The sequence below is a fragment of the Alligator mississippiensis genome, chromosome 2, assembly GCF_030867095.1.
Source record: "Alligator mississippiensis isolate rAllMis1 chromosome 2, rAllMis1, whole genome shotgun sequence".
In the NCBI taxonomy this organism is placed as follows: domain Eukaryota; kingdom Metazoa; phylum Chordata; order Crocodylia; family Alligatoridae; genus Alligator; species Alligator mississippiensis.
Genome location: NC_081825.1, coordinates 197976238 through 198002120, shown reverse-complemented (window position 1 = coordinate 198002120; position 25883 = coordinate 197976238). Strand labels below are relative to the sequence as shown.

The 25883-nt window shown below is 39.6% G+C and overlaps 1 protein-coding gene across 1 annotated transcript in view; it reads right to left on the bottom strand.

Moving 5' to 3' along the window:
- Nucleotides 1-7433: 7433 nt before the first annotated feature.
- ZNF143 (zinc finger protein 143) overlaps nucleotides 7434-25883 on the bottom strand; it is a 60650-nt gene continuing 42200 nt past the window's right edge. The window contains exons 11-16 of the mRNA XM_059722670.1: nucleotides 20963-21142; nucleotides 19418-19645; nucleotides 17357-17505; nucleotides 15336-15497; nucleotides 13436-13582; nucleotides 7434-8276 (exon numbers count right to left, since the gene is read on the bottom strand). Coding sequence (XP_059578653.1) covers nucleotides 8193-8276; nucleotides 13436-13582; nucleotides 15336-15497; nucleotides 17357-17505; nucleotides 19418-19645; nucleotides 20963-21142 — 950 coding nt within the window. The 3' untranslated portion in view covers nucleotides 7434-8192. The remainder of the gene's footprint in view (nucleotides 8277-13435; nucleotides 13583-15335; nucleotides 15498-17356; nucleotides 17506-19417; nucleotides 19646-20962; nucleotides 21143-25883) is intronic.

The following is a 25883-nucleotide window of genomic DNA, read 5'->3' as shown; positions in this document are numbered from 1 at the left end:
AGCCGGCCAAGCACTCTGGCTGGGACCAGGCAGGCTGCAAACCCCCTCCTGACCAGAGTGCCTGGCCAGCTGCAAACCCTGGGTCGCAAACACTGTGCTCCCTGCCCTGCTGCCCTCCCCCAACCTCTCCAGAGCTCAGCGTTTCTGACTGGCGTGGCAGGGCACAGTGGGGCCTGCCGCTGCAAGCTCCATGCTGCCCTGGCTACGCTTCCTCTGTGTGCACAGGGGCAGTGCACATCTGCCCTGCCACCCCCCCCAACAGATCTGGGGGGTGCAGGTCTCCCCTACACACCAGGAGTGCATGCTACCACTGGGAGCTGGCCCCACCTGAGCCTGTAGCAGGCAGCAGCCGGGGGGGGGAACCTGCTCGTGCTCCTGCTGTAGCAGCCACTGCCTTCCGTTGGGGAGGGGGCAGGGGACTGCGGACCTGGGTCCCTGGCCCTATAGCCCTGGCAGCTTGGGGCCCCCTCCAGCAGGCCCAGGGGGCAGGAGCTGTGGGGGGCATTTAATTTTAACCACACATTTGGGGATTTTTATCAGAGAATTTGCATTTTTTTAATCAGAGAATTTGTGATTTTTTTATCACAGAAAACCAGGATCCCTGCTGATCACACTGACCCATTCAAGTATCAGGAACCCATTAAAGATTCAAGCTGCTAGATTGTCCCGGATCATAGACCTGCTGCTGCTGTTGCTGCCACCTGACTCACTGACAGGCTTCCCTGAGTATTGCAGGGGAGCTAAAGAGCAGGCCTATCACCTCCTAGCTGGAGTGTGTGTCTTTGTGGCAAGTTTGTCATGCTGCAGCCAAGGGAGAGTACGTGTGTGCCCACCCACAGTGCTGTATATTTTGTAGTGCTGCAAACTTTATAATATCACAAAAACAATGCCTGCCAGGGCCACCTTAACACCTTCCCCCACTCCTAATTTTTAGCAGGTTTTTCTCACCCAGACCTCAGGACACAACACAATATACTTACATTCCCTTGTGACTGTGGTCAAAAATGTAAATATTTTCCTATGTTCTCCTTTACCCTGAGACAAGAATAATTTAAAATAAATAAATGGCAAATCAATGTGTTTCTTCCCCCTCCTGTTTTCTGTCCTTCTTCTACTCATTCTACTAGTATCACTGAGACAAAAGGAGACTTTAAAAGATAAACCTTAGAGATGGTCATGGAACCATTAATGATATTGAACTGAACAGAGACAGTTCTCAAATGACAGCAGTACTGAACAAAACTGAGATTGAAATAAACGGTGACATTTTAGTAAATTCTGCTGTGTATACCATATATTCTGGATCAGGTTTGCTATAAGGACTCATATTTTTGGTCACCTATTAATCATTAATTAAGACAATGAAATTTTATCAAATAAGCATAGAATGCAAGCTCTCATCTGTGTTTATTACATGGCAGACAATCCACCCTGATTGATAACCTTCTAGTTTTCAGATCTTACAGTGAAAAAAAAACACGTTTTTATACTTTTACAGAACTTCTGTTATTTTTACATATGATGGCTGTGTTAAACAAAGAATACAAAGAAACCTCTGGTATTTTTCTCATCCATCTATTCCTCATGCTCCAGGGAATAAAAGCTGTGCTTGCCATAAGAGTATTTGTACATTTTATGATAAAAGACCTTGAAGTGGGTTTGAACAGGATATTCAAATTCCCCTTTGAGAAAAGGTCTCATTATGACTCAGTAAGTTACAAAGCAAAAAAGTGAATCATTGAAGCTCATCTCTGAGGATATATAAACACATTTTGTCCAGGTGGCATGTTTTGTTTCAACAGTTATACTTTCTGATACCAGTGAAAGGGCAATAACTGTGCTGATCTGGATTGAGAAGATCAGCTGTTAAGGAGAAAGGTGATACATCAGCAGAACCAATTTGTCTTTTGATAGGAAAGGAGAACACTGATTTGAATACTTAAATCTTCAGTGTAAGCTATAAAAATTGGCTCTATTAGTAAATAACTCAAGATATATTTTTTTAAAATTTTGGATTACAATACCTTTCCAATATAAACATTTTATTTAAACTGCTCATTACAGACTAGTTTTTTTCAACTATATCTGCTGAAGTTTCAGGATAAATGATGCAAGAAAAGGCTACAACAAAAATATAAACTCTCTCTCTCTTTTTTGACTCTTGGCCTAGAGACAGAAGGTTCAGAAAAGTTCTCCAAACATCCAACTATTCCCCACATCTGGAAATGAACCCTGGTCAAACGCATGCACCTGAGTGACATTGTTGTGTTCTGCCGAATTTAAGATTTTGTTTAAAATACAATAAGTTTATATCCAACAGTCTTAAAGTTCTCTTCCAAACTTGATCTAGCATTATGTACCTGAGTCTGTAGACAGCTCACAACATTGGCTGGAGGATGTAAACCATCTCTTCCCCAGTAAGCTAATTAAGGCCAAAGCCCAACTGTAATCTTTAATAAAAGCATTACCTATTTTATTTGTGACAACATCAGCATATGGAACAGAGTAAAGAATTGGGATTTTCTGCAGATATGCCTAATGTGTGTCCAAAAGTGTTGAGGCACTTAACTTTGATTTAAGTCATCTTCAAGCACCAAAATATATTTTAAAATGTAAGCCCTAGTTTTTTTAGTCTTTGCTCATAAGGAGCTGTACACTAATAACTTTTTTTGTGGGGGGGGAGGAGAAGGGGGAAGAGAAGGAAGGAAGAGGAAAGGGGTAGAAATCAAAGCACCTAGCCCAGTGTAGTTGTAGGAGTACAAAAACTGTGTATAGCTCAGGCTTTAATTGTATGAACCTGAAAACACTTATGTAAGTAATTTTACATATATAAGGAGTCCCAAGAGACTCAATGGGACTATTCACATGTAGAATATCTTAATCACGTGTGAGTATTTGTAGGATTAGGGCTCAAGAAGACAAGAGGCACACAGAGGATTGGGGGAGAGGCATACAATTAAATATATAAATTTTTATCCACATGTATATTTTTAAATAATTACATATAACGCAAGTGCCAGTTAATTCAATTTGTCCCTCAAGCCATTCTTTAACTGAATTATATCTTGCAAGCATCATAACATTAAACTATCCCAATCCTAACCACTAAAAACTTTCTTACATCTTCACCAAAGCAAAAAAAAAAGGAAAAAAATCCAACAAAAAATTTGTAACATTTCAGTTTCTCCTGCAGTTTCCAAAAGCTGAGTATTAGTACTGTCATGATAGGCAACCTACCAGGCCTCAAGTCAGCAGTTCTGGCCTTGCATATTGAGAAACCTCTTACTCAAATCACAAAACTTTGTGACTCACTTTTGTAAAGAGGGCCATTAAAATGACTACCATAGCCAAATCAGATTAGATAACCAATAGAAAAACTCCCTTGTTAGGTCTCTCAGTTATTCCTTCTCTGCCAGGAGAATGGTGGGAAATATAAAGGAAAGAAATTATGACATTTTCATGGCTCTGACAGGAATGCAAAAGACCACCTTCCCCTGGGTAAAAACCCTCCATTCAAGTATGCCACAAATAGTGTACATATTGTGTCATTCCTTTAAGTATAATGCTTAAAATAATCTCAACACAGAAGAAGCAAAACCAACCACTGTTGTCACTTCAGAATCTGAGATGGCATTTCAAGGAATCCCATTATAAGTATGGAACCTATGCAAAGAATTTAAGACAAAATGCTTAAGGAACTATTGTGTGTTGCCATTTACATGCTTGTGCATTTACTGAGCTAAGCAAAGTTTTCTGTGAAAATACCTTGCAGCTGAAGAAGTCTTCTATCCTGATCCTGAAGAGTTTAGGTGTCAGCCAGAGCCAGTTAACACTGCAAAGGTCTAATTGAGTTAATGCCAAATACTTTCTTTTCTCCACAAAGTGAATTCTCATGGCAGAATCAAAAACAAGTAGCAATTTCATAGTTGAGAATTACACCTAAGATGAATTCTTAAACTGGGTGAGATAAGACAAGGAGAAATGCTTCCTTGCATTGCTTAAGTACATTGTAATAATTACTGTAATAAAGTTGTGATGCATCAGCAGATTGGTAACAGACTACTCTTTATTTTCTGGCCCTTTGTGTGACATAAAAGTCATACAATAAATATTCTTGTCACCTAACAGAGTTCATTGGCTGTTGGCACCCATGGCTACTGTTACTTTTACAATCACATTTACAGACCATGTGGAACTGCAGGAAATGTACAGTTTGCAAACTTGGTAAATCATTTATTGCCATCTATATTAAAAAGGTTTATATTTTAAACCACAACATACCATCAACCTTGGAATAGTTTATTTTAAACCTAAATATGTCCTGCTGGGAGTTTGACTGCTATAAGTGTCCACTTGGATCTTGGGCTTTCATGTTTGCAAATCCAAATGCAAATCATCTCTTACTACATTTTGTTTACGAATTTGTTTTACATTTTTTCCAGGATAGCTGAGATGAAAAGTAGTATCTGAAAAGGTCAGTCAGCTAAACCACTCCTATACTTTCAGAAAGCAATCAGCCCATTTGCTTCTTCCAACTGCTAAAAACAATTTCTTTCTTTTTTTCAGACTGAACTGCTGCACAAAATATTTCAGTCCTGTCACTCACGAGACAAACTGGCATGCTGGGGCTATGTGTAATAGAACTGGCATACAATGTAGCTATAAAGAGCACTTCTGCACCAAGAACAATCTTCTCTGTATCCAGCTGAGATGGGTTTTCCTCTGTAACCCAGCACAGCCTCAGGCACGCAGCCTGGCTGAACTCCACAGCTGTAAAAGCTTTTAGACTGGGAGGGGAGCTCCCCCTTGTCTTTACTGGTGCTGTATGCTGTTTGCATGGATATTTGCCCCATCCTTTTCTCCTTCGGGAAGATTCCATCACTCCAACCCACTGTGCCCTTGGGGATGAGTTTGGAGACACGAAGAGCATGCACCATGTTTCCTTAAGTATAGCCTCACAGAGATTCTGTAAGGTCATCTAGGAAGTGGCTACCAAGGAATTTTATTCTTAGAAGGACATTCCTTATTCATCTCCAAAACTGAGATGTCAGGCATTAAAGAATGGAAGGCCATTACGTCAAATAACTTCTGCCTCCAATGCAGCAAGGGGAGGAGAATAGAGTCAAAAACAAGGACAATTTTCTTCCCTACACACCTGCCTGCAAAAGCAGCAACAATTCCAGTTCACTGTGAACACCAAACTGAAATTTTAGTCATATAACTAGTAACAAAAATACTGAACCAAACTCAAGGACTTGCAAGTTTCACAAAGGATGCCTCTCTACACATGATGCTTTAGTGATGCACTATGGTGACATAGCGACCACATGTGTCTACTCGTGACCAGCAGCTACTTCACTTTAGCAGCATGCTCCCTCATTATAGTGTGCCGATATGGTGAAGCAGCAGCTAAAAATAACCATATGCCTGGCATACGGAGCAGTATGGGCTGCTACTGCCCCATACTTTAGTACTACCAAAAGAAAGTACTGAAGTATGGCTTAGTAACAACGTTGCTATACGGGCACGTATAGACATGCCCATGTACTTTCTATGATGCATAAGAGAATTGTTCAGAAATATTACTATATAAAGCTATTTCCAATAGTGATAGACTAGGAAGCAATGAGATGGACTGAACAGGAGAAGTATAGATTGTAATTATAGAATGTCTTGAGGAGGAGGAAGGCAAGAACAGAGAATAAGTGATTCCTGTTCTAGGCTTCTACCCCTCCCCAAAACATTAACTATGAGGACTAAAAATTGCCCTTTTATAAAGATAGGACATATGGCATATATTCTCCCTCAGATTATTTTTGAAGTTTAGTAGAGGTAACTAATTCAGCCAATTCATAATTTACCTCCACCATGCCATATCACTTACCTTGATGGGATAATAGAAGTTAACGCAATAGAAAAACCAGCAACTAATTTAGCATCTAAGTCCTACTGAAAGTCAATAGAATATGGCACTTTCCAATTTTTTCCATTTGTACTCATTCATTGTTTTTGTTTTATTGGTCATATTTGTACAGGTAACCTGAAAAGAAGCAACCACCTTTGAATCAGTAACCCAGAATAACACCAACATTACACTATTTATCTGACTCTATTTTAAGCTGGCCTTTCTGAGATAAAGTGCTGGGGTGACTAATTAGAATGTACATAAACAAATCCATCCCTGTGTTACAATACTTACAAAAGGATTGTTCCTTAGGGCTTGATCCTGCAAAGTGCTGGTGATGTCTCTCTTGGGATGACAGAAGGTACTCAGAACTTCATGAACCTGGATCATTGATGAACACATTCAGCTAAAACAAGCACTGATTTTTATCTTAAGCCAAATATTTTAATTTAGCAAGTCTACTAACAAGGTAAAATTAAAGTCACTTTTTGTTATATAAAAAGTTTAAAAGTTCCTTTTACTCTATGTCTTGAAGTGCAACTACAATTAATTCTTTTTATATATGGTGGGTAATAAGGAATGCTGTACTTACAGTACCAGGAATTAAGCCAATTTCTTGTGACTTTTGGCCTGGTTTTCAAAAGCACTGAGCATCTGCAAATCCCCTACACAGTCTCAAAGATGTTCTGCATCTCTGCAAATGAAACCACTGGTGTTTGTAAAACATATATTTTATCATGTTCACCATTGGTTTACTAATTTGGCAGACACTGTCAGCTAATCTGCCATCTTAATCACTCTTGCATTATCTCAGAATTTTTAAACTTGAATCAGGCCGCAGTTGGAGTACTATGTCCACTACTGGGCACCACACTTCAAAAGGGATGTGGCCAGCCTGGAGAGGGTTCAGAGGAGGGCCACCAGCTTGATGAGAGGGCAGCAGGACAGGCCCTACGAAGAGAGACTGGAGGACCTGAACCTGTTCAGCCTCAGCAAGAGGAGGCTGAGGGGAGACCTGGTGGCTGCCTACAAACTCCTCGGGGCAGATCAACAGCAAATAGGTAGAGCCCTTTTCTCCCCAGCACCACCTGGGGTGATAAGGAATAATGGTAATAAGCTAATGGAGAATAGGTTTAGGTCAGAGATCAGAAGGCAATATTTTACAGTTAGGGTGGCCAAAATCTGGAACCAACTTCCCAGGGAAGTGGTCCTCGCCCCTACCTTGGGCAAATTCAAGAGGAGGTTGGATGATCACCTGTCTGGGGTCTTGTGAACCCAGCATTCATTCCTGCCTGTGGCAGGGGGTCAGGCTAGATGATCTGTTCAGGTCCCTCCTGACCCTAGCAACTATGAAACTATGAAAATGTATATTAAATGTTTAATACACTATAGTAGCTTCCAATCAAAATTAATATGCTACAGAGTAATGCTTATGGTAAATAAACTTTGGAACAATTTATACAAAGCAGGAAATAAATAATTTTTACTTCAGTGTCATTAAAAAGTAAAACAGTATGTCACACCACAGTATAATCCTATCTAGATAATATAATATTGTTATACTTTATTGCATCATAATTTGGGGATAACATTTTAAGATTTAAGTAAAATATGTAAAGAAACAAAATGATTAGATTTACTGTCTTTAATATTTAATATTGAACAACCAAAGTTTCTCTTTTGTACATAATCCAATTTAAAGATAATATAATTAGCACTTCCAGCATTAACAGTCTGTATTTACAATGAGTGAGATGGGATAGGGAATCTAAATAAGAAGAATCTTCAAATCTGTATGCAACATAAGTCAAAATGTGAAGATTTATAATAGGCTCCAACTTCAAGACTTATTTATGGGAAACAATTAAAAAAGGCTTTGTTTGCTTGCTTTATTATCTATAAGAGTTTCTGAAATGATGATTTTATTAAATGGTTTTAAATGTTTGAAATATCCAATAATGCCTTCATTATTTTGCTCATGACAGTAACAATTTGTTCCAGTACTTCCACATCAGCTTTTGCTTGCTTGTAGACTGGTCGGAAATCTGATGAAAGGATAACAAGGGAATTTATATAATCCTAATTCCATATTCCTGGATATACAATGGTTCAAGTAGATGGTGTCAGTCTGTTCCAAGGGTCATGTACACAGAAGTTACAAAGTGTTCTTCACTCTGCATTAAATGTGTACACTGTATCAATGAGCAGGAAAACTTCAAAGTTTTTATGAATTGATGCTGATTGAAAATAAAATATCACTCTATTGTTCTTGTAGCAATGCTAGAAGTTAATCATCAATCCCCGGTGTTTCACCCTGTTGTATTCTGGAGGCTATTCTAATGGCTTCTTCCAATGACTGCTGCTCTCCAAGCTGAAAAAAAGGTATTTGAAACGCATCAGTTGATCAAAACTACTGTATAAGATAACATGAAAAAGAAAGAAGCCAGACTCAACAGTGACATATATTTTCTAAGCCTTTGCAAGAAACACAACTTCATTCCCCGAGGACTAAACATCTACAATCCCCTGACTACTACACACAACTCCAAATATGCTGCACAGCTATGCAGAAGAACTTCAGAGAAAATTAGAAATCATCTACTTCACCTACTCTACTCCAAAAGAGACCAACTCAGGAAGGAAATCGTCATACACTACAACAACTTAAAAGATAGAAATCCATGCATGTTCCCTGACAATATACAGCATATACAAAGAGACTACGAAAAACTTTCTACAGCATTCATCCTACATAAAATGAAGAAATGGGACAAATTACTCCAAGAACAAGCTCCCCAGCCACAAAACAACCATCAGAGGAACAACACCAACACCTTACAACCTTCCAACCTCAGACTTGATGAAACTGCAAGCAGCAACCAACCCACAAATATTATCAATCTCTCCACACACACGCTTACCAAAACTGAAAAATCTGTCCTTTCTAAAGGCCTATATTTCTGTCCAGAAAAATACCCTAATAAAATACTTCAATGTGGAGAACTAGAAGAATTCTTCCGACGCCTGCGCCTCAAAGAATATTTCCACGACCAAACTAAACACACTCCCAACAACAACTCATCCTCTGACAACATTCAAGAAAAGATCAATGCCAAAAAACCCCAAAACACATCAGATTGGACACCTCGCAGTGGACGAAACCCTAACCTTGACCGCTACATTGACTACTTCAGGGAAAGAATGAACAATGAAATAATCAGCAGCACGTCCCACCACAACAACCTCTCTCTACCAGAGAAAAAGGCCATAGAATCTCTAAAATCTAACCACCAAATAGTAATAAAACCAGCAGATAAAGGAGGAGCCATAGTCATCCTAAACCGTGAGGATTACATAAAGGAAGCCAACAGACAGCTCTCTGACACCACCTACTACAAAGAACTACAAGAAGATCCTACTCCCCTTTTCACCAAAAAACTCAACAATACCATCAAATCATTTCCACCGAGATTACAAGAAAAACTACAGACCTTGATCCCCCCACTACCTAACCCAGGGACTTTTTACATGCTCCCTAAAATCCACAAACAAGGGAACCCTGGCAGACCTATCATATCCAACCATGGGACCCTAACTGAAGAAATATCAGGTTTTGTTGAATCCATCCTAAAACCGCTTGTCACCCACAGAGCAAGTTTTGTCCAAGATACCACAGACTTGCTATGGAAACTTAAAAACATAGACCACCTTCCCAGCAACACACTCCTAGCCACCATGGACGTTACCAGCCTATACACCAACATCCCACACCAGGATGGCATCCACGCCTGCCTTACATATCTACAGGAACAAGATTACAACCCAGAATACAGACCCAAAGATAACACTGAGCTTATACACTTCACCCTCACACACAACAATTTCACTTTTAATAATCAACACTTCCTCCAGATGATGGGAACAGCTATGGGCACTAAAATGGCCCCACAGTATGCCAACCTTTTTATAAGCCACCTGGAAGAAGACTTCCTCAAGAACTGCACCATCAAACCCTTGCTGTACTTACGATATATCGATGACATCTTCATCATTTGGAGGGAGAACCGGGAATCTCTAATTGAGTTCCACCAGAAATTCAACAGTCACCATCCCTCCATCCGACTTTCTTTAGAATACTCCAACACCAACATCCCCTTTTTAGACACAAGGATCAGTATCCAGAAGGGTAAAATACAGACCACAGTATACAAGAAACCCACAGACCAACACACATATCTGTACAGAACCAGCAATCACCCGAAACACACCAAAAAAGCTGTGATATACAGCCAAGCCCTCAGATACCACCGCATCTGTACTGAAGAGAATGCCCGGGATTGCCACCTCACCAATCTTAAAAAGGCTTTCACCCAGCAAGGACACTCCTCCAGAGAGGTAGATCGCACGTTTGAAAGAGCCACCTGGATACCACGTGAAGAACTGCTGCAGTACAGAAGAAAAACACCCACAAATCGCACACCGCTGGTTATGACATATCACCCATCCCTTGAACCTGTATGGAAAATCCTAAAAAAATTGCAACCCATATTAGAAAAAGACCCTATTCTTAAAAAAATCTTCCCAGAGCCACCCATCCTAGCCTTCAGACAAGCACCGAACCTCGCCAACCTCATCACCAGAAGCAAACTTCCTGAACCCCAGAACACACCAAAAGGATCCAGACCGTGCCATGACAAGAAATGCAAAACCTGCCCCCACATCTCCACCACCTCCACTATTACTACACCCCACAACAGAGCCATCAGCATCCCAGGATCTTATAGCTGCACCTCCAGGAATGTAGTATACCTCATCCAATGCACCAAATGCCCTGATGGAAGATATGTAGGAGAGACCAGACAACAACTGCGCACCAGAATGAACGCACACCGGAAATCCATCAAAGACAGAAACACCCAATTACCGGTGGGGGCACATTTCTCACAGGAGGGGCACTCTCTCTCCAATCTCTCAGTCCTGATCCTCAAGGGAAATTTACACAACACTTCCCAGAGACGAGCCTATGAGCTCCATTTCATCAACCTGCTGGATACTAGAGATCAGGGACTAAACACAGACATTGGATTTTTGATACATTACAATCAGCCTGGCAACTGACTCCCCAGCCCAGCCCAGCCCAGCCCCTGGCTTGTTTACTTTTCATTCCATCCAGGAAGAGCACACAGCAACTGCTGCAGCTTCCTTAGCCTGACGAAGGGTTTTTGAACCCGAAAGCTTGCTTAATAACTATTCTCCAACCATTTGGGTTGGTCTAATAAAAGATATCAAATTCACCCAAGGAACCTTGTCTGCCTGTATAAGATAAAACATTTTTGCACACAATGATAAAGGGGAAAAGCAAAAACTGATTCAGTTAATACTTCTGTATGCAACAAGTGTGATAACCAGTATTGTCATGGCTTTTCTGAATACTATGTACTAGCAATTATCTAATCAGCATCAAAATAAAAATAAATCCCTTTGGGGGATTAAGCTCAGTTTCTGTGTATCTGCCAAATTACCTTTCTTCAAAAAGTCTTGGTACATAGCAAACAAATGTCCTAACATGCATAGAGATAATCTGCCAGCTTGGTAGATATTACTAGAAAAGGCTAAGATAAGGGTTCAATCATCCAAGGCAGGTGTTAAATAATGACCTATTCATGTTGACAGGCCAAAATGAAAGACAATATTTTTCTTAATTTTTTAATATCTAAGTAACACACTAAGAAAAGTAGAATATGAACATTTTTTATTAAAACTGACATGTGTGACACCATTCAAGCTGATGGAATAAAAAAACTGTATAGTAGTGAAGTGTTTATCAATTCTGCAGTAGAGAAAAAAAGGCTCTTAGAGCTGCAGTGAAAGGCCCTGCATTATACCTGCACTAAAGCTAGAAATATTTCTCTGCCATTCATAGAGGGACATCTTCTTCCTAATCAACTTATTTTAACAGATAATATTAAATAAAAAAGTAAAAAGAAGCTTCTAATGTTTATTTCCTCTCTAATGTTCTCGTATTCTTCATCTTTGCCCAGCCATACTGTTGTTCGGTATGTGGTACTTGTTTAAGGCCCAGTCCTAAAAATCCTTACACTATAGTTGTCCTTATCTCAGTCAGATCCAAATGAAGTTACTGAGACAACTCACATGAGTAAGGACTAATTCTTTTGACTTAGGGTTTTGAGGTTTGATGGGTGGGAGGTCAAATTTCTTATATTCCTGCATGCACTGTACAACGCATCCCTTTGGTACTAAGTGAAACAAAACAAATTCTACTTTCTCCATCCTGTAAAATGAGGGGCAATCAGCTCCTCACCCTATGATAAATGAAAGTAAGAAAATAATTTCAGTACATTTCAATGGCACTACTCATATGCTTAGAATTTAAGCAAATGGTTAAGGGACCTGAGCCTAAAAGTGCTCAGCACCTTGGCAGGGTTGACTGAAATACAAATTGTCAGATTTAAACACAATTTAGGCTATTTTGAATTTAGAGTTGAATTATACATCACCAGAAAGTATTATCCTGATACTTCTCATAGGGTTCCTGAGCTTACCTGTGACTGTAACATCTCATTTTTTAATATTTGTTTTTAAATTTTAATATATCATGACCTTCAAATTATGGCTCTAATATGTATATACTACTCCTTTTTTACTTAATCATACTACAGGTAATACATAAAAGTGGTATCTGTATAAAAAACATACTTGGGGATTTGGCCTTATAGACATCTCACCTCTAAGTGAAACTTCACATCCAACTACCAGTTTAGTATGTTCCCCCCCCCCCCCAATAAACTACCTATGTACAGCATGTTATTATTATTTTTCTGCCCTTCTGTAACTAAAATTTGTGTTTCCACTGCTTTTAAAAGTTTGTATTTAAACTAAATTTGTCTTTCACTTTAGATCCAACCCCTTCAAGGTTCAGCAGAATGAACAGCTTATACTACTGCAACATGTACTCTACATTATGTAGATAAACAGAAGATACCTATTTTTGGAGATGCCTGGAGCTGTCTCTCCCTAGATAACTAATTTCACTTGTAGATTTTACTACTGGTATTTCCAACCTTTTATAACACATACTCCATCTACCAAAGGAATAGATGTTATCCCTTTCTCTAGTCAGGGCAACATAAATTTGGGAGTTCTAAATTTCTGATCATCCCAATAAATTATTCTTGAAGGATTAATAAGGGAGCTTTACAACTAAAGGTTTGTGACTCTGGAATATTCTCTTCTTCCACAAAGGAAAGATTACAAACATATTTTTAGGTAAAGCACAATATGCCTCAATATATTTTTTTTGGAAAAAAACAGTTTGATGGGTACTCCTTTTATGTCTGGAAGGAGGTAATGTTAATTATTTCTGAACTCATTCTGGTATTATTTTTTTTAACTATCAAGTCATACTACCTTTGTTTGTTGCAAGACAAGTTTATTAATTAAATGTTGTAAAGTAGCCAGAAGACTTATGACACAGGATTCTTTGTAAATAAACGTGCATTACTATATTACCTGCACTGCAATTTGCGTTCCATTAGATGTAGCCAACAATGTAACAGGTCTGGTTTCTGTGGTCACTAGATGATGCCCATGCTGCTGATGTCCCATTTCTGAAGAGGCACTGTGGAATGCTGCTAAGTCTTGAGCCACAATAGCAACCTTCAATAAAAAAGAAGAAAATAAACTCACCTAAAATATGTTACAGTATTGTCATTCATTTTGGCTGACTGTTAACAACAAAGTCTAGCTGGAACAATTAAATATATTATTTTTTCAGCAAAACAATCTAAGAAACAGAGAAATGACAAAAAGTTAAAGCAATACAACTATCATTATATTCATGCTCCTCCTCAAATGGTAAAAACATCCTTAAAGAGTAGTACTGCATCATCTGTACACTGGTGTACACAGAGCTGTTTAGTTTGTGATGATTTATGCTTATACGATTTACAAAGCATATATCATCCATTTGCCAAAGCACACTACTTTCAACATTAAAGGCACTACTCAAGTCAATATAAGAGTACCTGCCAATATGTGTGGGAATAGCCTGCTCTCAACTATTTGCACCTCATTAAGACTTGCTACTCAAAGTGGGTACTCAGCTTCTGCTCTTATCTTTAAAGCTGTAATTAAAGGGTTGCTAATATAACCTTTTGCCTCTAACAGAGGGCTGTCCAAGTTCTGAGCAGCTATGGGGACTGCCTATGAAAGAACTCCATTCCAGCCCCCTCTCTTTTTGGGTTGTCTGTTCTCCCCTTCTCTCTCTCTCACTGCCCATGTGTCCATCAACTGGTGTGCCTAGGGGATGCCCTAGGGAGGGGGAAATTCCCTGTCTCTGTGGTCAGGTCTATTGTTAAACTTCCCACCTTTGACCTGGGAGGGCTGTCCTAAGGCTGTAGTTCCTCTTCAAGGTGAGGGATGACTACTCAAATTCACTGGTCAACATCAGTGATGCTTAGAAAATACTTGATGTTGGTTGGGCCCAGGTGGTGAGGTCAGAAAGGTTTTAAATAAGGTCCCTCCATCTTGGGACAAAGGGGGAGACATCTTCTGGTCACTTAATCAGGATGAAGCTGCGTACCTCCAGAGTCCTTTGGACACTGCTGTGTGTAACTTATCTGAATTGTAGCCAGTAACGTAGACATAAGCATTCTAGACACGTACTCAAAAGGCCAATGAGCCCCTTATACTGTTTTGCTCAAGGCTGTTTTCTTTCAAAATTTCTTTTGGTTTGTATTCCTTCTCTATGCCCTCCCCGGGGGGCACAGAGCCCAGACAAAGACCAGATCCCTGGTGGTGGCAGCGGTTACCCCAGACTCCTGCGTGTGCTCCAGGAAGGGGGTTGGCCAGAAGTAGGCACCCCAGGAGAGGCACTCAAGGCTTGGTTTTTGGTTGGGTGCAGTAAGGTGGGTGGCTCAGTGCAGGAGTGCCCTCTACTGGCCCACCACACTACCCACCTAGGCCAAGTGCCACCAGGAGCAGTGGGGACTGGGAGATCTCCCCTGCTTGAAGCAGAGGCTGGAAGAGAAGAAAGCATGGAATCCCCAGTTGCTAGTGGCAGGAACAATGAGGAGACTAGCAGCCAGGTCCATGACCTTCCAGTTGGACAGTCCTATTCTAACAACAGCTTAGATTTAATGGGACTTCATCACTTTCAAGTTTACTAACAGCAGTCCTGACAATTATTAAGTTGGGCTAGAAGGATTCATCACATGTCTTGAATGTCAGGCAATTTTATGTTTGCCAGTCAAGCTGCCATATTGGCTTACACTGTATTATGAAAAGAATGCTGTGGTGATGTATGAGAAACTCTGTTGTAATAAAAATAATTTTATGTGGACTATATAATATTTAAGTGCTTTTAAACCATATTACAAAAAAGAAATATTTATAGTGAAGAGAATTTTACCTGCTGTCCTTCAGTGCCCTCTGCGGTAACCATTGCTACAGAATGTGTTCCTGCAGAAGAAATGACTGCATCATGGGCGGGGACTGTGATGGTGGTGCCATCTTGTGTTACCATAGTGATAGTGTTGCCAATGGCCTGCATGTCAGCCTGAGATATGTTGACCTGGAAACACAGTACACTTTTTGCATTAAAACAAGTTTATTTTTATTTCTGTTTGAGTCAGAATATAAATTACAAGAGAATGAAAATGGATTGACATTTATAGAATAAACTCCTGCCAACTAGTACCACAATTTCTTTGTCTGACAGCAAATGAGTAGCAAGCCAGAATGAGAAGGCAGCTTGTTCTCAACAGTCCCAAAGAATATCTTGTATATGACCAAGCCCTTGGGGCTCCCAAAGGGGCCAGGAATTTGGGGTCTGGGCAAGCATGGGCAGAGTCTGCCATGGAATGGAGCCCTTGTGGGCACCTGTGTTGGCAGGAGGTGGGGTAGGGAGGCAAGGGACCTGACTACCTTAACCTCTGTGCTGCTACTCACCACCCCATGCTACTGCTGCTTGCCCACTACCACAGCCACTCGCCCTGCCACCACCAGGTCCAGAACTGTTTCAGGAGGCTTTTTACTTTGAGGATCTGCCCAGTGAAGCATCCCATGGTCCAGAGCTGGCCCAGGGGCACAGGTGACTTTGATACCCATGAATTACTGGATTACTTCTCAATATATTCCCCTTTGATTTAAATGCACTTGGTCTAGCACATCTGCAGCCTGGCCACAGAGATTCAGAAAAAAATGCTTAATTAAATTTCAAAAGATTTTCACAGACCAAAGTACTGATATATTGATGTGTCTGTCTTTGTTAGGCACCCTTATTTTGTTTGTACAAAACTTGTATGTGGACATGTTAAAGTTAGTCACCAAAGATTTGAAAAACGAATAATGAAATCAGAACTGAGATTAAGAACCTCCATAAGAAAGGTTCGATCCTAAAAGACATCCCTGAGGATATGGCAACAACACAGGAGGATGATGTCCCTTCATAGTCCATAGTAAAAGACTGGAGAGCTATATTTAAGCAAGGAAAAATCAGCACTGAGAATAGGCCATGGTGACAATAACCCAGGGACCACAACAAAACAAGTTGATGCAGCCATGAGATAGTAACGAATAACAGAAGATTTATGGTAGTTAGACACATAGCTAAGACAGTGGGCATCAGCACTAGGTAAGTGTATGTCATCCTCAGTGAAGATTTGGCTGTGAAAAGTTGTCAACAAGATGGATGCCCAGAATGTTGGGTGCTGATCAGAAAATGGCATGGGTTAAATTTCCAGAAAATTTTGGGAACAGTTCTAAGCAAATCCAAAAAATGCATGGGTAGGATTGTGATTCAGGATGAAACATGGATTCACCACTTTAATCCTAAAACAAAAGAGCAGACATGGTCTTCACCGCCCAAGAAATTCAGGAAGATGACATCAGTCAGTAATGAGATGGCCATGTTTTCTGAGACAGCAAAAGGTTAATCATAATGACCACCTCTCAACAGGCAAGACTATCAATAAGGTGGGCTTCACTATGCTCGTGAAATGTACTTGTGAGAAGCCTTTGTGAATAATCACTATCAAAAGTTGAGTCCAGGAGTGCTACTTCTCCAGAACAATGCCAGTTACATTTGATCAATGTGAGAGATGTGAGAGCCAATGTAATATATGTTTCCCTCCCTTCCTGGATTCCCATCTTTCAGCCTAGCAATGGGCAAAATTAAGTCTTGCCAATGAATCTGTTTTTATGGTCTAATAATTGCTATATATTTGGCAATGACTTCATGACCAAATCCAAGTACTACCCAGGTGCAGGACTGCTTAGCTTCCAAGATCAAATGTCTTCAGTTTGGTACATTTATATGCTAATACATCTATTATTCAACTATTCTAACCAAGCACAATGGAGATTAGATAAATGTCAGCCATCGTTCTGAATGTCCTTATCAGAATGGTCTTTACAATGGTGAATACTTACATGTTGTGTCCCATCCTGGGAAATAAGTGCTACTTGTTGACTAAGTCCTGATTGAGTAACTGTGGCAACCTGTGCAGAAATTACATCCTCTCCTTCCACACCTGTCACATATGTTATCTGGGAGCCCTTAAGCACATCATCACCCTGACCTATTTGATGAAAAAAGGCAGAAGAATATTATACATATTGAAAATACAAATAGCTATGAGAGTGAAGCTAAGAGGAAAAATAAAAGCTAAAAATAAAACACTTTCTGGCTATAAGATTGTAAATTCTGGGAAGGAAAATGGGGCAGGGGGGAAGGAACTGAAAACTTAGATCAAAATCAGATCAGACTCTTATATTTATTCTGGGGCATACTTCTTTCAACAGTGGGGAACAAAGCAAATAAGTCTTGTGCACTGAGAAAAAAATGACATGTTTGTTTATATATCATGTTTGCTTAGTTTAAAGACAAAGAGAACGTTAAAAATACCGACAAACTTTACTATGATTCTTTCAGTTACACATTAACTTCTATACACTAGCGGTTTGATGGAAACAGAATTGGCAGCTTATAAAAAGAATTATTAACTAACGCAATAAGTTTCAGAGAAGAGACACCATTGTGTGAAAACATTATAACGGTACATTACCTTAATAAATGTTTAACTTAGACAAAAGGAAACCTTCTATTCTAATTTCTCTTTTATTAGTGTTCCATCAGAATTCAGCAATTTACTGAAGAGGTGCATCAGTGCAATCTCCCAAATACAAACAGTAAAACTGAAACAATTTTTGTAATCAGATTAAGTCATTTGTTTAGAACTATTTGATATACAACCTCAGCACTATGCAAAATCAGAATCTGACAAATTATGTTCTCAGCCTTACAATAAGAAAATTAATTTTCTCAATGCTCCAGTCAGTCTGTTTAAAATCGCTGCATTGTAAACAGTTTTAGTGCAATCTACCAAACTATTTAAGAAAAAAAACCTACACTACTGGTTCCTACACATAAAAATAATTTCCAATAGGGAATACTTTGCTTAGGGATTACCTGGGGGCTAAATCCAGATCATAGCACCCCTACTTAACAGCACCTTTGACCCAAAGGCAGTACAGGGTGGCTGCCTTAATAAAAGGCACCACATTTTGGTCTCAGGAATAGCTCAGAAACAGGAGTATAAACAGGTATGGAGAGCTACTTTTTTCTTTCATTCCCCAAGGCTGAATGCCTTTAAACCACAGCACAGACTTTCATCCCTTTTTTATATACCCATAAAAGAATCTTTTAGGAAGTAAGGCAAGCATTTTAGTTAGCCTCTTGCAGGTAGTTTCAATAGAGATATTTATAGTGGTTACAACACTGGGACATATTTCTCTCTCAGCTTTGCAACTGACTTGTTTTATGATCAAGTCAATTAATCTTGCAGTGCCTGTTTGCTCATCTAACCAGTGTACCTCACTTTGAGGTTTAATTAATGTTTGCAAAGTACTTTAGGATTCTCAGATAAAAAGGCAGTAGATAACTGAAAAGTATTAAACATAAGAAAATATTAAATCTATGCTGCAATTCCCTTAGTTACAAGGAACATCAGAAAATATGTTGAATAATAATTTGGGAGGAATTACAGAAAATTCCAGTCATCGATGCTACACAAGATTATTGAATTAATGGTTCTTAGAGCTCTTCCTCCCACTGCCCCAATCTGCCAAAAAATATCCAATAAATTGGTGCTAAAAAAGAATTGAACCAAGCCTGAGTTAATAAAAATGGTGAAAAATAAGCAACCAGAGTATTGTGGGAATGCTTTAAGAACAGAAGGAAATAAAATAGAAAACGCTATAATAAAAGATTGTGTCTCAGGGAACAGATGGGTTGATCAAGGAAAAGGTGATATAAAGACACAGCGGACTGGACTGGATTGTATATAATCAGACTAGCCAAGCTGACAACAGACAGAACCAAAGCACTTGTCCATCGAGTTGCTAACCCTCTTAACAAGGATGGCACTTGACACAATTATCAGTTATGGGAGGAAATTTAGAGTCAGAGGACGTAAAATACAACACACAGACCTGGAGGTGGCTCAAAGAAAGCTTCCTGTTCTTCTTCAATGGGCTCTGTGTCATTGTGTGCTGTCCGCTTGTGCATAGCCAGTGTGGAAATCTGCTTGTATGTTTTCCCACAGTGATTACAGTTGTAAGGTTTGGAATGGGTATGTACAACATGGTGTTTGTATAAACTGGAATATTCTGTAAAACGTTTATCACAGCCAGGAACTGTACAGACATATGGCTTTTCACCTAGGTATAAAAACAAAGGTAATTTAAGAAAACTGTAACCATGATGAGGAAAAAATTGACAATATATAGAGATACCACACCTAGGCTCTGTGCAACTTGCATAGACATTTAATGACTTACCTTCATTATCAAACAAGTCAGCCTAGTATTCTCTAGTCTTTTCCCTAATTCAGAAGTGACCACAGTGCAGCTCTGAGTTTATCAATGCAGACTATGGTTTTCCTTCTTTTTAATACAGAGGTCTGTCAACAAAGGTAGACCCACCAGCCATTGGAAGAAGCCATTTAAATGAGGAGAGAGCAAAACATTTTGGAATATGTCATTTTAATTTCAGACACACTAAAAAGCAAAGCAGACGTAATCTGCTCAACCATGTACAAATGACATGTAGCCATCAAAGCTCCTGACAAGGTAGCAGTGTGGTGCTCAGCTTGGCAGTGCACCTAATTCTGCCCTATTTTATTTGTTGTTTCTGCTAACTATAGTGGAAGTCCTGTACTCTTCCTTAACAGTCAAATATGTTATTTCCTTAACTTTATTTTAATTTACTATTGATAAAAAACCAAAACCTCAGTCATCTTAGCTCCATAAAAATTCTACATCATACAAAAATTCTACTCATACATTAAAACAATTATGGGTAAATATAATTGCTGTTCTACATATCATATAGAATTTTTTTTAAAAGGAACCTAAATTACAAATCCCCAAACATTTTGAGAGGTATACAATACCTTGAACTCCATAAGACTCTGCTAACTACAGAATACAACAGATATAAACGTGATGGCTATAACTTTTATATCCTGCACACAGGAGTAGTTACTTTTGCTGATTTATTAAGGGAGCCAGATCTTTTTTTTTATCTGCTACGTGAGAACAGAAGTTTTAATTCTCTCTTTGGAAGGAAGAAATAGGACAGGGTCAAAGTCCCACAGGGAAGAATCCTAGGGTCAGCCAAGCTTAGCTGAGATGTGTGCTTTGCTGTTATTTAAGATAATAAAAAGACAAACCCCAGGAATGGACTAAATATTTAATACAAAGTATACTGAAGTCAGAAGCCTTCCCACTGTCTTCAAAGATCTCTGAATCAAGCACTAGCTGTTCTGTGCTGAGAACAGGGTAAGGAAGCCAACTGCTCACGATGGTCAACAGAACCAAGAGGAGGGAAAAACAAAACTATCACAAACAGAACATGTCAATATAAGAATTTTTATAGCTTGGTTCTAATGTTTGGCAATAACCTGCTCACAAAGAAATTGCCTGTTTACAAACAAATTGTTCTTCAAGCAGAACAATAAAATGTAACTCACATACCTGTATGTATTCTCACATGATTCTTATAGTTAGTTGCACTGGCAAATGCTCTCCCACATCCTGGCTCTGTACAATAATAGGGTCTTTCACCTGTATGTGTCCTGATGTGAACTTTCCTAATATTGGATGTTGTGAATGATCTGCCACAACCTTCAAATGGACATTTGAAGGGTCTTTCACCTGGAAAAAATACAAAAAAAGTTACAACTAGCACTACTAAAATAGTTGATTTAATTTAAATGCAAGTCCAATCTGTTTAGGCAGCAACATATAAATCAGGGAGTGTTGGTACTAGTGCCTTACTGGGTAAATATTATTTTGGATTGCCTACATAAAAAATAATTTCCAGTTGGACAGATTAGTCTTCTAACTGGAAGGTTACCTGTTTTGAATGAGAATTTTCAGAATCTGTATGAAGCAGTGTTTATCACCAGTACTAAAACAAGCTAGTATGCAACAACTGTAGATCTGGACATAAAATCTGCCACTGGCTCTGGAACATTATATCAACAAGAGCCATAAGACAGGGGAGGCCATCTGGACATCTGCAGCCAAGTGTCCTGCCAAAACTGTCTCCACCAATAATGGCTATTGTGATAACCATACTTTTGTATGGCCTAATCTTAAATACTGCATAAGGGATAATTAGAATTAGTGGAAAGGCACATAGGAATTCAAGAATTCAAGGAATTCTGCAGCAAAAGAAAAGTACTTGGTTATATGTCTTGGATCACATCTCACCATGAGCAGATGTACAGACATTTAATCTGGTCTTTTGTAGCAAAAAAATATGTCCTGGGAGTCTCCCACTGATAGAACATTGGATCAATGGATTGGATAGATCTTTCCAGAAAAACATTCATGATTTGGTTAGTGCATATCTGTTTCAGAAATCACTGCTGAGGTGTAGAGCCAGTGGGGTCATCCCATATTGACGCCATTTCTAGAGCTTGATAGCTTCTTGGCAGAGAAGGGATTCAGAATGTCTTTGTTTGTTTGTTTGGTATACTGCATGTGTTATTTATCACATACAGGAACATTATACAAATTAGTCTGATGGCTACATAGTTTCACATAGCTTCAGATCATTATGAAGCCATGTACCTTGCATCTGCACATGGTTCAGGCAAAGACCTCAATCTGTTCCTGTTAAGCATTATATCTGGCAGGTGGGGGGAGCAGGAGGAGATAACCCTTCTGCATTTAATGGCCTCAGCAAGCTCTTTCTTCATAATAAAAAACAAAACAAAACAGGTGTACAAGCCTCTTCTCCTTGCAACACTGGATGAATCTCCTTTGGACTCAAAGATGAAGCAATGAATCATTTCTGATTGAAGAAGATTTATACAAGAAAGATACCTGAAGAGCAGTAGCATAATTATGGCATGCTAATCAGAGCAGCTGCCCCAGGCACCAACTTAGGGGCAGTGGAAAAAAAATAACACTGCCACCATGGCCACACAATTATCCTGGCAGCACAGCAGCAGCCGGAAGACGCCGCTACCCCCATGTCACAACTGCCCTGGGCATTCAGCTGCATTGTTATGCCTCTGCTGAAGAGGGAAAGAGAAGGAACACAAGTATGGCAGTAAAGAAAGGATGTGGTTGAAATGGCCACAGTTATGATCGATAACACCCTGCTGTCTGATATTTTGACAGATCAAACCTGGTGAACAGCTTCTGAAGGCAGTGCTCCCAAATGTCCTGTCACATTTGATGATGTGCTGCATTACTAAAGAAGAAAAGGGGTTAGCAACCTCCTTTATATTTTGATTTCTTCTTGGCTTGATATTGAGGTTGCTTGATTTAGAGCAGACTGGGATTGAATGGTGCAATTGAAATATGGTCTGGGGCATAAAATTCCAAGCTGATCTTTAATTATAAATGTCATCACGTGGAACTTTCCCAAGGTGTCACCCTGGTTAGGAAACCACTCATGACATGTAAGGCCTAGCATTGGTGACATGCAGCTATATAAAGGTAGAGTATAATTCTCCCCCAAATGCATCAACCCATATGGATCTTTGTCTTTGAGAATGCTGTCACTCAACTGCCATCTCTCTAGTACAGTTGGGATTGAAGTGAAAATAGAAATACTTGATATCTCAGTAGACATTATTGTGACTGAAGTCCAGCTAAAGGGATTTAGCTAGATCAAACAGACCCTCATTTATAGGAAGAGCAATCCTGCTGAACAAAAAACTGACAGAAATGTCAAACACCTTGTGAGATTTTTCTGATATCCATTGTTGGGAAGGGCATGAACTTGGAATTAGGGCAAGACCCTCACCATTTTGACCTATAATAGGTTTTCTTGATTAAAAGCTAATTAAAATTAAAAGCAGATTAAAGCACACCTGTCTTCTCAGCGAAGAAAATCACTTCTTTATTGGAAAGCCAAGCCCAAGAGCTGGGCATTATTCAATCAAGGTGGCATGAGGATACAGTTATGTCTAGGAATAAGAACAAAGAATGTATTTACACCCCCTGGAAGGGAAGGTGTAAATGACTTCTGGGTCATGGACAGTTCCTCCCAATTTCCCAGTGGGGCACTTCACTTTTATAACATGGTTCCTTGCTAATTTGGTATTTCTGTGGTGATTGGTTAATCTTGTTTCTTCTGAGGCAGGGCTGACCACACATAATCCCTCATAGTCTGCATGTGGCCCCAGAAGATTAATGTGCAGCCTGCAGGCTCTCATCCAGCTCTCACTCCCCCCATAGCTGTGGTTGTAACAGCAGCTGGAATCTCCTCTTTCCTCCAGCTGCCCCTTCCTGCCTTTGCCCTATGGGGCAGGCCAGTGAGGCAGCGTGGAGAGCTGAGGGTGAGTCTGGGATCGTGTGAGGGAACCAGGGCCACATTCACAGGGTACTGCACCAGCACAGTGCATTGGGGGGGGGGAATTGTGCTTGTGCAGTACAGTGGGGGGTTGGGGGGAGCATTGGCATGGCATGTGGCCCCCACTGGTGTGGCCTGCAGGGGCTTAAAAGTTGGTCAACCAAGGGGTCTTTTGCCTTCCACACAAGGAAAATTGCGTGAATGCGAAAACAGGGTCTGCAAGGATTGCTGACATTATCTTTCCTAAAATTTGTGTTATATCCGGTGTTCCAGGCAGAAAAAAATGCAGCTTTTCTTACATAGCAATAGCTTGTGGCAGTTTCATCATTAGTGATTGTTATGATTCTGGATATTTGACCTGCTGATTTCTGAAATAAAGTGCTTATTCTATACTTTTAGCAAGAAAAAAAAATTTGCAGAATAGCTCCTCTCTTAGCAAAATGAAAAAGGTTTGGTTACACAAGATAAATTCACCTATGGCAAGACCTGAAACAGGCAAAAGTCCTCATACCAGGACCTTATTTACACCAACTTCATCTCCAGAGTCTCAACAATCTCACAAGGAGATCCTGGAATGATCTAGAATCCTTGGACTCCCCCTACAAGGATACCTTTTTGTAAAGTTTCTTTGGTGGTAACAAAGGGTGCTGGTGTTGCCCCTCCACTACATTTGGTTCCCACGGTGCTCTTACACAGATGATCTGGCTACCAGAGATGTTGGCAAAGAGAGTGATCTCTTCCTCAAATGTGGTGAAGACCAGCTTCCTGATGCATTTAATTGTGGATCCCACTAACCCCAACATGGTGGTACATAGGATGAGTACAATTGGTCCACTGGGTATTGACTAATCCAGAGCCAATCTTGAAGAAGTGGTGATGACAAATCCCTGAAGTTGAACTTTTACCTTTCCATGGTGTCAAGTACTGACCTCATGATTCTATGATTCTTATGGGACAAGGGGGTTCAATACTCAAATGGGGCAAACATATACACTGTTCTTATTTTTAAAAGTCATTGTGAAATGTAAGTGCTTCATATACTTCAGACATTCATCAGCTGTAGTGCCAAAAATGAGCCTATAACCGGTATCACATGGATCATCATTTTTATATTAGTTGAACATTTTAAAAAGTGAAGAAAGCACCTCTTCAAGATAAAAAAACCTAAAATTTTCGTTTATTTCTTCAGTCCACTAATTACAAATTAAGTACCAACATGGCTGTCCTTTTTAATCTGTTGTCCACTTTAAACACAGCACTTCAGGATAGTAAACTTCTACTGTCAAACTCATTTGCATATAATGCTACCAGAAAGGTACCCAATAAATAATGAACATGACCTCTGCTTTGTTAATTTATATTAGCCTATTTTAAAGACCACACTGATCTCTTTTGATACCCTTAAAAAATACCAGCTTCCTTACATGCTATTGTGTTGTATTTTCACATTTGTTTGTACTAAGTGCTATCCAACTTGTTATTTTTGCCACAGAAAAGACTTGGAGAACTTTTGAAGGAACTGATTCATCCCATAAGTAAAAATTAAGCACTCTAAAGACAGAAGTAAAATAAATAAAGCTCTAAGAAATAATTATCTCTCACAGAACTCTAAAGCAGTTCACTTTTTGGCAGAGGAAATTGTATTTCACTCCTTAGAGCAGCTGTTCCAGAAAAGTTTGTCAGTTTACTGCCAAAAGAATATGTGCCGTTTTTAAGCACGCATGCCTTGATGTGGCGTTGCCATGGTGCCTATAATCCTTCCTTGAACAACCCACATCAGGTTACAGGTAGAATAAAAAGGAAAGCTGGAGTTAGACCCACCCAGCAACAGATTTCCCTTAAAGTCGGTCTTTTTAATTTAAATTAAAGGACACCTGCAGGAATGACACATAACCTGTTTGTGAACCCAGCCCTTTGTGCTTCTAATCTAACTGTGGCAGAACATAGCTGCTTTAAAAACTGATAACAGAGTCTCCTGGATTAGCTAGTCTAGGTGGCTGAGGAGAACTCTAACAACAGAAACAGAGAGTACATTAGAGCTCTTTCCCTGAACAAGACTTATGCCCTTCCAGCTACCAGAAA